Consider the following 14398-nt stretch of genomic DNA (forward strand, 5'->3'; position numbering starts at 1 on the left):
GTTTGGCAAGCTGTGTGTAGGTTAGAGGGAGAAAGCCACCAGACAGCAAGAGAAGCAGTTGTGAGGATTGCCCTGAAAGATAGCAGGACAGAGCTCATTGGGGAACAGAACTCACTGAAGAAGCAGGTGCCTATTTGTTTCTACAGTGTGCAGGGAAACTGGTCTTTGTGTACATTCTTTGTAAATAAAATACGATTGCATCAAAGAAATACCCAACTTGTATCATTAATTTCTCCTCCCAAAAGAAAAGTCTGCAAGCCCCAACTATTGTTCAGAGCCAGCCAGACCAAAGGGGAGACAATGTTCTTTGAAGAATGAAGAGCATAGGAGGGACAGGTGAACACAAAACAAAGGATGGAGTTACACCTGAGGACCCAGTACACAACATCCTTTGGGAGGAAGACAGAGGGACACAGTTTGATACATATCAGCTGATCCACAGCTCCTCTAGCAGCTGATCCACAGAGGCTAACGCTGCTGCTGCTGCTGCCAGATAGTGTGGTTAAATTCTTCAGCTCAAGTGACAGAAGTCTGTGCTGCAGTGCTGAAGGTTCAGGGTTCATATGCTGATGCATGAGAGGAAGAAGTTACAAATAAGATGCAGATAGTATAATTTGTTGTTGTCTTTTTAATGAAAACTAGGGAAGTACACATAAAAACTACATTAAAAGACTGCTGCACAGGTTTTAAAGTCAAGAACTTGAAAGTTAGGAAATGCCAGACTTCAAGTTGCCTGCACATCTTAAATTATGGCCCCTGGTGCATGTGGATGATGATATAATCTTTACTTACGTGATCACACGTTATTTGTTCTACTAAACCTTGTCATTCAATGCACAAGATGGACAGCGAATGAGGCAGAGGGTAGCAGGAAGAGAAAGGATGCTCTCTTGCATTTAAAGCACTGGACTAGGACTGCAACAGAATTTCTGTGTGAGGTTAGACAAGACTACCATAATGCACATCCATACGGGGGACAAATTAAGATTTAATGCGTAACCTTAATTCTGCCATTTCCTAATTTTGTAATGCTTGACATTGCAATCTTAACACTAACCGTTTTTCATATGTAATGTTAAAGTATTGCTGAATTTGTAGTTTATATTTAAAAAACAGAAAAATATACCATTAGAGTTTGAGAATAGACATATCATTAACCTCTTAATTTGGTATTTCCACTGGAAATCCCACTGCCAGCATGATAAAAGTACATGAAAACTTTCCTTACCTAGCCTGACTGTGCCTTCCCCAGTACCAGCAAGTGTAGGTTGGACACTACCTCCTCGAACTTCACCTTCAGAGTAGTTCTGACCTGTTCTAACGTCAATACATGGCCCAGCAGTAGTGTTTATTTTACGACAGGGAATGCCTACCGAAAAAAGGAAAGACATTTTATTGTACTTCATTTACCTTTTACTGTGCCAGGATAATTTCTAAAACAGTTAATATACAAAGCACAATTAAAAACATTTACATTCTTACTACACTTGTAGGTCGTCTTTCAGAGTTAACAAAATTTGCTCTTGCATTTTATTTCCAAAACCAAATTTAGTTTAATTGATGTAAAACTTAAACAAACAGGTTGTTCTGTCAGGTTCATAAACCAATACCAGAAATCATAAAAACATTTAAATTAGCCTAGCATGAAACCTAATAGCCAAGAATGAATTTAAGTTCACAACTAAAAGTCAAAGTACACAGGTCACAGAGTGACAATGTGACTACTGGATCAGTAATCATCTATATGCTGAAACTCACCCAATACAATAACTGTCCCTCTTCAGCAGATGTCAAATATAGTTTACCTGCTAGCGTAGACAGCACAAAACCTCTGTAACGGTGTGGAAAAGGGATTCTTCCCTTCTACACTAGTAATTAAATGTTTCTCAAATGCAGTCAGCATGGCCGCATACAGCCACTAGCAGATTTTTTTGCAGCCACATCAGCCTCCAAAACCTGGGCAGAGATTGGGGAGGGGGCAAAGCAGTGGCCCCCTTACTGCAGCACCCAGTTGTTGCTCCTGAATAGCTGTTACCAAGGGAAACAAGATGCACTGCCTTGGTGTTTGCACTGGTACTGCCAGCAGGGATCGGTGCCCTACACCACGTAGCCTCCTCTGAGGCTCAGGGTAGCACCTCTGGTGACATATGGGGCCGGTGTGCATGGTGCTGGAGATGGCTCTTGTCAATGGAGGGGGCTGCAGCATTCAGTTGCTGGAGCGCTCCTGGGCAGCTCCCCCACTCCTGCCTGCCTGGGTCACAGGGAGCCTGGGACTCGGCAGGCAACCAGTGAGTTCCTGACCCACCTTCCTCAGGGCAGGCTCTCTCTGAAGGATCACAAGAGGCAGGGACAGAGACACAGATTGGTGCTTCCCCAGCCTGGGGCTGCACTCGCTGTTTGAAGTTGCTGTAGCTACCGCAGCACATCAACCACTCCAGGCATTCAAGATCAAGCGAGTCCTTGCCAAGAAGCAAAAACAGAACCGGCCCATACCACAGTGGATTCGCATGAAAACTGGCAATAAGATCAGGTACAACTCCAAAAGGAGACACTGGAGAAGGACCAAGCTGGGCTTGTAAAGAGCTGCTCTAATGGGAACTCTAATGCAGGGGTGGCTCTAGGCACCAGCGGGCCAGCGCCGCCGGGCGGGGGCATGGGCGGGGGCGTCATTGGCCTCGTGCTCTCTCCGCGCCCGCCTGCCGGCAGGTCCGGAGCGGGAGCGGACGGGACGCGCCGCGCAGCATGCGCTCGGCGTCTCCCCCGCCCCCGCGGAGCGGCTGCCTCCCCGCTGGCGCAGGCGCGGCAGGTCCGCTCCGTCCGGCGTGGACGCCCCGCAGGCATGCCGGCGGGCGCCAGCCTCATGCGCCCCCCCCAGGAGGCGAGCCGAGGGAAGAGAAGAGGGGGACCGGACGGGGGAGGGGACGCGCGAAGCGGGCGCAGCGCTGCGCCAGCGCTTTGGCAGCCCCCCCCTGCTCTAATGACATGTCTCTCTCCTGCCCCAAGACCTGAAATATGCATTGCTACAAAAACCACCACTGACCCATTTTGGAGTGTTGAATCTTGTTCTCCCCTCTCTCCCCCTCGAACCTCCCAAAACCAAACTCAAACCAAACTCCAGTCTTGAAAAATGACTTTAATAGACTCTTTGGAATATTATAACTGAAAAATGAAGACTCTGTTCATTTAGTGTTCTTTATTTCTGTGCTCAAATATATTGACTTAATTTGTATTGCCAGTTTACAGGTTTGTTAATAAATATGAGCATTATTGATCCTTTGAAGAAAAAAAAAAAAAAAAAGGGTGAGGGGCTCCTACTCCGTGACATGCTCCAAGCACAAGTGCAGGAGCAAAGTCCGGGTGCGCGGAATGGGGAGCTCTATTTCCTACCACCTTCCTACTACATATATAGATGACAATGATTGGACTTGTATGTGCATATTTATTTGTTTTTCCTAAAGTTAACTAAGTATTTTAGGAAAAATTGTCAGAGCAGCCACCAGCAAGAGTCAGTGGCCACACTCCAAGACTGCCAAAAAAATCTGTTGCGAGAACCCCTTCTTTTTGGCATTGGCTTGAGATGGCCCTGTGCTAGGGACTGCTGTCAGCAACAGGCTAATTTTCCAATTTGTAATTAAGACTCAAGGCACCAGCTGTGCTGTTCAGACCATTGTTGTTGATCTTGGAATGAACCTTCATTTCTTAATATGGCACATTGGTGTAATTTTTCAAAACAAGTCAGTTTGCATTGAAAAATCATCTTCCTCCATGGAGAGATGAAAAAATACGAATCACCTACCTCTACGGGAAATGGTTTCACGTTAGAAATATCTACCCCACTTATATTGCACAAGGAAATCTCTAATGTAGTCTACTCTCAATTCCACTTTGTTCTGCATTAATCCATTGTGTTTCCCAGCCACTTAACCTGCACTATTTCATAATGCATACAGAAGACTAGCAATACAAACATACACCAAAATTCAAGAATGAAAGGATGTACACAATATTGCACCAAGTGTTACAGCTTGTCTGCGTTGGCAGCGTGGTAGGCTCCATGCCTCAGCAAAAGAGCAGGCTCATCCACACCGTGGTGTGCAGCTACATGTGGCTGCCTCCCCACTACCAGAGCCTTCCCCTGCAGCGGGGAAACCCACCTGCCTGGCACAGCGGGCATGCTGGGGCTGGAGCCACGCCGCCCACTAGGCACGCTGGGGCCGGGGCACACGGGGGCGGAAGGGTGAGGCCTCGGACAATTCACCTGCCACCCATGGGGAAAAGGCTTAGGCAGTGAGATGCTATACTGCTAAAAACAGCAGCGTAGAAAGGGGAGGCACTGCTTGAGTGTGTAGAGAGCTGTGTAGGGTATATACCCCAAGGTTCCGGCATGTCTTTACTCCATATGCCTAAGCAGTTCCTCACCATCTACACTGTTATTTTTACCCATGCTACAGGGGTGTATGTATGGAATAGGCTGCTCTAAGTGTAGACATAATCTTAAAATTAAAACCTCTATCATCGATAGTAGAAGATGACAGATTACATAACTATCCAGTGTAAAGATCAATGGAATGGAAGTAGTATATGAAGTACACAGTGAAAGAATATAGAAGTACCTGGTGGAGGCAGATAGCCGTGAAAAAGGACACTGCCACATGATGAGCGTTCCAGCTCTTCACATAAGAGTAGTCTTCTTACTAAACAAAATATATATTAACATCAAAAGCAAAGAACTTCAATTACGTTTTATTTTCTCAAGCTTCATTTAAAGAGGTTGATGAGATTTTAAAAATATCTACTTGAATATTGTCAACTTCAGCACAAATAAGTTCAGCAGTCTTCTGGCTCATAATTGTCCCAAATCTTAGAATCATGAGTAGGTTATTATTATGGCAGTGCAACCATTAGGAACCACATAATTTTAATGCAAACATTTACCTAAAGGAGTGATTCCATAAAATTCAGCTTCATGCCTGAGAACATTAATACTCACTCCCCTGGAAAAAAAAAAAAACAAGAACAAAGGAAAGCAATGCCTTGAAATCACTTTTTTTTTCCCCTTTGAAAAAAGAAGATTGATTTTTTTTTTAAACTAGGTATTATATCTTGGGGGATCATAAAGTAAAAACTAGAAGTGTGAGTTCACACAATAAATATCAGACCTGAACCTCCTTATTTTAATAACTGAACACAACATTTCCACCTCAGAGCTGGACTCAGTCTTTAGCAGGAGATACAGTAATCTTTATGGGTACAGATCACTCCATTAAAGTTAAAAATACAGAAAAACCCACAACAAAAGATTTGATTGAGAAATGTATTTTACTGAAATGGTTTAAATATATGAAATTGTATTCAACTGAAGTTTAATAAATTCTGTCCATTCTGTCACCTGCACAAAACATGGAACTAAGGAAATAGGACCTGAGTCCACAGATTAGACTGTGCCAGTGAGAGACTTAGAAAGTACCAGTCAGATCCCACAGTCACAGAACATCTGATTGATCAGTGGAATTAGAAAACTCCTATCAAAAAGGATTTTAAAATTTCCACCCATGTGAACCGTACTGAGAAGGATTTTTAGAAGAATTAGAACTTCTTACCGTAAGTCTAGCTCCTTTGTACGAAGAAAATTTAAAATGGGTGCAAATGCCGCTGGATCTCTATCAATAAATATCTACAAATAAAGACAGTTAATTTATTCTTTTTTGCATTAAGAGTTTGCTTTTGAGTAACAACTATATTACCATTCTTTTGAGGTGCCCATCAGTCTCATGTCCCATAATGATATGTGGTATTTAACCACGTGAGGCACTCAACTCATAAGATTTAGCCCAGAATGTTTAGATACAAACAAAACAAGAAGTTTCTGCCCTATCTTCTCTACATAGGGTATGTCTATACAGCAATTAAAAACTCATAGCTGGCCTCTTCCAGCAGACTGGGGCTCGGGCTGCAGGGCTTTTTTAATTGCAGTGTAGAGTTCTGGGCTCAAACTGCATCCTGAGGTCTGGGACCCTCCCGCCTCACAGGTCCTACAGCGTGGGCTGCAGCCTGAGCCCAGAAGTCTACCCTGCAATTAAACAGCCTTGCAGCCCGAGCCAGCTGATGTGGTCCAGCTGCAAGGGTCTAACTGCAGTGTAAACATATCCATAGAGTACACACTGCAGCCCTGACTCTTAAACACACACCCCAACCCTACTGCAAACAGAGTTTTTACCTGGAAAAAGAAGTCCACTAGGGACTTTGCTATTGATTTTTATGTGGAAATGCTACTGATACTAAGATACTAAGGAGATGAACAGCAGTATAAACCTCTACAATAGATAGACTTGAAAAATTTCAATCTCAAAAGATTGAAATTTTGCTTGACTCTTTGATGAACAAGCAAAATATAATTAATTATCGTCATCACAAATGTCATATTTTAAGGTCAAGAAAAGTTTGTGTGCTTGGACTAGTATACTTTTTTTTTTAAATGTGTAAGCCTCCCCCTCCATTATTGATATGACTGTAGTTCACAAGTTTGATTAAAGGAAAAGAAGTTTATTTGTAAACGGAGTATCATACATTATGCACTAAGAACAGGAGTACTTGTGGCACCTTACAGACTAACAAATTTATTTGAGCATAAGCTTTCGTGGGCTAACACCCACTTCATCGGATGCATGCAGTGGAAATTACAATAGGAAGATATATATATTAAAAAAACCATGAAACAATGGGTGTTACCATACACACTATAACGAGAGTGATCAGTTAAGATGAGCTAAGGAGAGGAAAAAAAACTTTTTGTAGTGGTAATCAAAATGGCCCATTTCCAGCAGTTGACAAGAAGGTCTGAGGAACCGATGGGTCATACACAAAGTAAAACTATTTCCCCATGTTTATTTTTCCTCCCTACGGTTCCTCACACCTTCTTGTCAACTGCTGGAAATGGGGCATGTTGATTACCACTACAAAAAGTTGTTTTTTCTCTCCTGCTGGTAATAGCTCACCTTAACTGATCACTCTCCTTATAGCGTATACGGTAACACCCACTGTTTCATGTTCTCTGTGTATATAAATATCTTCCTACTGTATTTTCCACTGCATGCCCCTGATGAAGTGGGTGTTAGTCCATGAAAGCTTATGCTCAAATAAATGTGTTGGTCTCTAAGGTGCCACAAGTACTCCTGTTCTTTTTGCGGATACAGATTAACATGGCTGCTACTCTGAAACCTGACATTACACACTGCAGATGCAAAGGACTGTTAAAGTTACTTTGCAATGTTGTTTGTTGATATTACATTTAGCAATACTTTTCAATGTCATGCGCAGCCTCAACTGTTAAAGATACCAGATGAATAAGGTAATATCTTTTATTGGACCAACTTCTGTTCGTGAGACAAGCTTCCAAGCCATGATTTTTAGTGTCTAGCAGAATAATAAATTTACGCTTCAAGGCTCACTTGAAAATGTTGTGCAGGTTTCCTTTGAGGATGAAGAATGATAGGTCAGATATAGATTGATTGCTTTGTGAAAAGCGTTCACCCACAGCGACACTGGATTTAAGTTTTATTACAATAATCTGTAACCCAAGTAATCCCCTCTTTTTGTCCTATGACTGCAGAGGTGTTAATGAGCCACTCAACCGGGAATGATCCCTTACAATATGTGCTAACTACTTATGTTAAATAATCTGTTCCACTTTGCATTTTGCTGTGATGCTGGGAGTAACTTTCCCAGTCTTGAAGAAGAGTGCTATGTGGCTTGGAAGCTTGTCTCTCTCACCAACAGAAGTTGGTCCAATAAAAGATATTACCTCACCCATCTTGTTTCTCTAATATCCTGGGACTAACACGGCTACAACCACACTGCACACAAGGCTGAATTTTGTAAATTAGGAATATTTTCTGATTATGGCTCCCTCAGTTTAAAAGTATTCGTTTTTAACAATGAGCAAAGCAATTAGCAAGTTTAAACCATTTGCTTCTGGGTATGTAAAGGGAGAAGAAAAGAAACATTGGTGTAGCAATATGCACATTCCTTTATCTTCCTTTTTTATCCATATTAGAATGGAAACAAGGACCATGAAAAGAAAGTAGGCAAGAGGATCTCTTTCCTCCTGTTGTTTGTTGACCTTCATTCAAATGGTCACACCTGCAAAACTTTACTTCACCTACCTAGACATACCCTATTTCCCCTCAAATCTAAAAGCCTTACTTTCTTCCAAATCTATGCTATCTTACAGGGCAGTTAATACTTCCAAAACTTGTGTTTCCCATACTGGAAACCTGAACAATTTAACTGATAGTGTTTGAAGTAAAAAAAGATACCCATACCAAAAGAAAAAGCACAGAACTATGCTTGCTCTGGGCATTTGTTATGAAGCCATTCATTATGCATCCTCTTCTGAAAGTTCACTGTGAGGTTCCTTCATGATGTATGAAATATCCTATTCAGTTTATATGGGTAACATTTTCAAATGCACCTAAGTCATATAGGTCAAAGGGACTTAGAAGTCTGTGCCCCATTGACTCCTAAATGACTTGAGCACTTCTGAAAATGTTACCATTAGCTTTTTAATTAAAATTGACTTTTTGGGGTCTTCTGGTGGTGGTCATTTGATGGAAAAATGACATTGGCATACAGGGGGGTATGAGTGTAATATATCTCATTGAAAGATGACAGAGCCAGAAAGAGTTAATAAACTCACAGACTGACCTGACCCATGGCTGAACTTTAGAGACTGGTTAGGAAGATAGTAAATGAACAGAGCTTTGAAATGCAGGCCTGCATTGTTAGAGATGGAAGGGAAGCTGTTTGCTCATGTTTTGTGATGTAAGCAAACAAGTCTTGTCTATTGCTATAGCTCTAATTCAAAGATCAAAAAAAGGAGTATTAGTATTTAGGAAGACACTTGAGAGAAATTGTATTATTGTCTATATGTCTCTTTGAAGGTTGTGGTAACCTGTATCTGAACTGTTTAATGGATAAATTATCCTGTGCTAATTGCCATGATGTTTGGAAGAAGGAAAGTTAAGCCTATTGTTTTCTCAGGCCAAAAGGCTGCAGGAAATGTATAAAAACCCTGGGACATGATCCTTTTTCATCTCAGATCTGCTCTGGGTTTCAAGAGGGGGAAACCTTAAGCCATAATAAGGACTGAGATCTCCAGTCAGTGACTGGAGTCACCCTGAATATGGACATTGGACTATAACCTATGGACTATTTCTAAAAGGACTTTTGGCAACTACAAGCTCATCTCTGCTATGTACCTGAACCTCAAGAATTGAATTCAAGTCTGTATATATATATTGATCTTTTAACCAACACACACTCTCTTTTCTAATAAATTTTAATTAATAGATAAGAATTGGCTACAAGCGTGTATTTTGGGTCAGATCTAAGTTATCATTTGCCCTGGGTCTGGGGCTTGGTCCTTTGGGATCAGGAGAACCTTTTCTTTTATATGAGGAGATAAGATTTTCAGTAATTGTTGTCATATCTGACATGTTGTGTCTGGATGGAGGCCTGAGGCTGGGCACTTTAAGGGGACTGCATTGTCTGGACTTCTGAGTAACCAGTGAGGTATTACAGAAGCTGTTTTGTGCTGGCTTGATAAATCTAAGTGTTGGAATATCCACCAGCTTCTGGGGTTTGTCTGCCCCGTTCTGTTTGCAGTTCACCCTAATTGAGTGACCTCAGCTGGCTCCCACGGGCAGCATCGTCACAGGGGGTCAGATGTTAGTCTGCTGTATTTACTGTATTTATATAACTGATCTATGTATCAATAATACCCTATCATTTTAGAACTATTAGTATGAGCTTCAGTATAGAAGTTATTTCAGCTAAATAGATCCAATTTGGAAATAAGTATTCATTCTTATAAATTATCAGTAGCATTACTCACAGCACCAGTTTCATCTTTAAGTGTTGAAATTCTTCCACTCAGTAAACTGAAAAGCATAAAATATTTGTTTGAGTTATTATGCAGTCTAGAAGGAGAGAGCATTAAACATGTTGTAGTAAGATAAACATAAACTCTTGTGTCAGAGGCCCAGTCTGAGACCTGAAGCCTGAACCAAAGTACTTCCAGGCATTGCTAAGCAAAAGCTGGGCTGTGAACCAGAGGCAGGCCCCACTCACAGAAGATGGCAAGAAGAGGGCTGCTAGAAGCAGGTGCATCCACACATAAGAGGAACTTGTGCCAAGATGGCACCAGAACACTCCACAGAGATAACGAGGAACAGGCAAGTGCATCTTAAAGACAGGGTCAAAAAAACAGAACGATGGATAGATCTGTCTGAAACAACATGATCAAAGGAGGAGACAGCCCCCAATAAGTCAAGGGGCTGTACCTCAATACGTCAGTAGGGATGAGTAATCTGTCCTGTAACTGTATAAAAGTAGGTCCCAGACAGCACATCTTTGTCTGGCCTAGGAGGCAGTGGAAAGTCCCGCCACTGACTAAGCCGGTCCATTGCCGGGGGCACAAATTCGTAGTATGTCTTGTAGAGTCTATGGAAAACTATTACTGTGCTTCGTTTGACAATAAACCTGGCTCGGGTTCCTTCATACCTTACTAGAGTGTGGTCTTTGGGGGTTCTCTCGGGGTTTGCTGTGCCAGCTATCTGCGCAGAACTGGGGCAGCACACAAAGGGAACACTCACACAGCCAACTGCTATCATCATCGAACAAGAGCACAGCACCACACCGGTAGCTACTGACAACACACGTGCAGAAATATTCTAACACTCCATTATACAAATAACCCAACTATATTTCCATGACTCAAAGTTAGAAATCCCCTAATAACTGAGCAAGCGTCAAGCTCCAAATCTTCCAGGCAGTATGACTCCATGAATTCTTCATGATCCCTGGAAGGAAATTAATGAAAAACTCATCCAGACACCTTTTTGTTGGAGCTCTGATTTATACTCCAATGTTATTGTACTAGCGTAAAAATTAGCGATCTGCTGAGATCCTTTAGCATGGAAGATAGGGAGTTGCAGGGCAGGAAGCGGGTTGGTTCCCTGTGCTGCCTCCTCCACCGTATAGCATAGAACAGGAGGACATCTCCCTGGAACTCCATTTACTTCACGGTTTCAGTGTAGCTGCCAGAGATATTGCTGCCCAGCAGCCTCATTCACCAGGATTCTTCTTTCATCCTCTTCAAACATGAAAGGCAGAAAGCCATAGTGACGTGAAAATTCCACCATCGCTTATCTCCCTCTGGGAAGATACCAGCTGCCAGGGATAGGAACTTGGAGTTCTGACAGCCTGTTGCTAGGTGAAGGCATGGTGGATTAGCCACTGGGCTGATGGGGCCTGTGCTCAGGGGCCCTGGCCAACAGGGGCTCTGGAAAAAATCTGCCCCTGGATGGTGGAAGCCAGGAGCCCCACCTTGCCAGGCGGGAGGGAGACAGCCTTATGCCCTGCCCCCTGGCAGCAGCATCAGGCGGGCGGGGTGGGGGATCCTCCCCCAGAAGCCCAAGCCCAAGCCCAACCCCGTTCCCCGGCAGAAGCTGCAGGACAGGGGAAGCCTCTCCCTCTCCCCCCGCAGCAGAAGTCGCAGGATGGGGAAAGTCCCCCATAGCAGACCCCATCCCCAACAGAAGCCAGTGCTCCCCACTCATCCCCCGGCAGAAGCCACGGGGTGGCAGGGGAAACCCGCACACCCAACCCCGCCCTCCGGCAGAAGCACTGGGAAGGTAGGGTGCGACAAGCCCCAGTGTCCCAACCCTGGTCCCCCACAGAAACACAGGGGAAGCCCCAGCACCCAGCCCCCCGCTATGGCCCCGGGACTGGAGGAGCTCTCACTCCCCACTGCGCCCTGCGGCGCAGGGGACAGAGTTTCTCTGGTCTTGGGGCCACAGGGGGCAGGGAAAAGTGGGCAGAAAGGAGCAAAAGACGTTGCAAGGCTGCAGTGGGAGGCAGAATGGGTGGGACCCTGGGTGGAACAGAGGTGGGCCCCAGGGAAGGGGCAGAAAGGGGTGGGGCTGTGGACAGGGCCACAGGCAGAAGAGGTGGAATGGGGGTTGCCTGAAGGCAAAGGGGTGGGGAAGATCCCACCACTTGCTCTGGCCCAGGACCCCAGGAAACCTTAATCCGCATGTGCTTGAAGGGCAGTTGAGGAAAGAGCGTAGCTGGAAGAAACCATGATTTTTCCTAAAAATAATGATGAAAAGCTCAGTATATTTGGGAGGGTTAGAAGTAAGTGACAAGCTTCTTTATTATTCTGATTTGGAAGGCTACTTCCTGTAAAGAGCAAGAAATACTATTTTTTAAAAGATAACATATTGAAAATTCTCTCACATATGAAGACAAAAGAATTTAAATATCTAACTTCTAACTCTCCTAAAGGAGTAGCATGGTATACAAAATAATGTATGTCACGGAGAAGGTAAATACGGTGCTCCTATTTATCCCTCTCATGATACAAGCACAAGCAGACATTTAAAATGGAATTTGAAAGGCAACACATTTCAAACCAATAGAAGGATTTTTAACAACGCATAATTAATATGTGGAACTTATTGCTACTAGATATCATTTTGAGGCCAAGGGCTTGCTAGGAGTCAAAATAGTGAGACATGAGAATATCCACAGTTTCATTAGACAGGATAAAATAATTTTTATAGAGGATAATAAACCCTCACATTCAATAAGCTAACCATTGACTCATTGGAGAAGGATGGAGACAGAAAAACTGACCATATGGACAGTTTATTCCTTCCTCCCGACCTGGCAATATTTGTTATACGCTATGAGTGGACCAAAAAAAAAAAAAAAAGAGGGGAAAAAATGTGTGTGTCAAATTCATAATGGGGAAACTCTTACAATTTTAATTACAGAAGCATACTGTGCAACAGCAGTGGAGAAGGTGGATACTGCTGATCTAATGCAGGTCTGGCTCAGCTTCACCCACACACTGACCCTCCCACCCACAGCATGAGTTTCTCAGAAAGATGAATGATCCCTTCACCATTCCATCCTCCTCCTTTGCTCTGCCCCAACATTGACAGCAGGAGGGAGTTGTAACTGAGGCCTTGGCTACACTGGCGCTTTACAGCGCTGCAACTTTCTCGCTCAGGGGTGTGAAAAAAACACCCCCCTAAGCGCAGCAAGTTACAGCGCTGTAAAGTGCCAGTGTAAACAGTGCCCCAGCACTAGGAGCATGGCTCCCAGTGCTGTAAGCTAATCCCCACAGAGAGGTGGAGTACCTCACCTGCAGCACTGGGAGAGCTCTCTCCCAGCGCTGGCGCCACGACCACACTCGCACTTCAAAGTGCTGCCGCGGGAGCGCTCCCGCAGCAGCGCTGTACAACTGCAAGTGTAGCCATACCCTTATGTTTTTTTCTGTAATCAAACTCTCAGAGTGGTAATGATATAAAATGCTTTTTAAATGCTTAGTAATTCTACTTAGTAATGTAAGCATTTGAAATACCTGGAAAAAAAGGAGTCTGGAATCCACATTAGTGTTTGTCTTGAGGTGCTGAACCTGTAAGACCAAAATTTTAAAAAAAATCAAGCATTGCACATACAGAGTATCAAGTTGAGTTTTTGGTTTTTTCAAGACTGCTTAAAAGAAGCCTTAGGGTACGTTACACTGCAAAAAAAGACCCAGGGCAGCAAGTCTCAGCGTCCAAGTCCACTAATTTGGGGTCAAGGCTCATGCTATAGGGCTAAAAACAGCTGTATAGATATTTGGGTTTAGGTTGGAGCCTGGGTTCTGAAACCCAGCAAGGGGAGTGGATCTCAGCCTGAAAGTCCACACTGCAGTCAAGCCAGGGTTATAAATTGGGGATGCATCACTTGGAAGTAACAGAGGAGGAGAAGGACCTCGGAATATTGGTTGATCACAGGATGACTATGAGCCGCCAATGTGATATGGCCATTAAAAAAGCTAATGCAGTTCTAGGATGCATCAGGCGAGGTATTTCCAGTAAAGATAAGGAGGTATCGTTATACAAGGCACTGGTGAGACCTCATCTGGAATATTGTGTGCAGTTCTGGTCTCCCACATTTAAGAAGGATGAATTCAAACTGGAACAGGTACAGAGAAGGGCTACTAGGATGATCCGAGGAATGGAAAATCTGTCTTATGAAAGGAGACTCAAAGAGCTTGGCTTGTTTAGCCGAACCAAAAGAAGGCTGAGGGGAGATATGATTGCTCTTTATAAACATATCAGAGGGATAAATATCAGGGAGGGAGAGGAATTATTTAAGCTTTGTACCAATGTGGACACAAGAACAAATGGATATAAACATTAGGAAGTTTAGACTTGAAATTAGATGACGGTTTCTAACCATTAGAGGAGTGAAGTTTTGGAACAGCCTTCCAAGGGGAGTAGTGGGGGCAAAAGACATATCTGGCTTCAAGACTAAGCTTGATAAGTTTATGGAGGGGATGGTA

The 14398-nt window shown here is 43.5% G+C and overlaps 1 protein-coding gene across 4 annotated transcripts in view; it reads right to left on the reverse strand.

The window, feature by feature from the left end:
* KCTD3 (potassium channel tetramerization domain containing 3) overlaps window positions 1-14398 on the reverse strand; it is a 55899-nt gene that overhangs the window by 31371 nt on the left and 10130 nt on the right. For all 4 annotated transcript variants that reach the window (XM_039531033.1, XM_039531032.1, XM_039531030.1 and 1 more), the window contains exons 2-7: window positions 13430-13483; window positions 9893-9938; window positions 5601-5674; window positions 4936-4994; window positions 4614-4694; window positions 1229-1369 (exon numbers count right to left, since the gene is read on the reverse strand). In XM_039531033.1, coding sequence (XP_039386967.1) covers window positions 1229-1369; window positions 4614-4694; window positions 4936-4994; window positions 5601-5674; window positions 9893-9938; window positions 13430-13458 — 430 coding nt within the window. In that variant the 5' untranslated portion in view covers window positions 13459-13483. The remainder of the gene's footprint in view (window positions 1-1228; window positions 1370-4613; window positions 4695-4935; window positions 4995-5600; window positions 5675-9892; window positions 9939-13429; window positions 13484-14398) is intronic.

Source organism: Mauremys reevesii, linkage group 3, assembly GCF_016161935.1.
Source record: "Mauremys reevesii isolate NIE-2019 linkage group 3, ASM1616193v1, whole genome shotgun sequence".
Taxonomy (NCBI): Eukaryota; Metazoa; Chordata; order Testudines; family Geoemydidae; genus Mauremys; species Mauremys reevesii.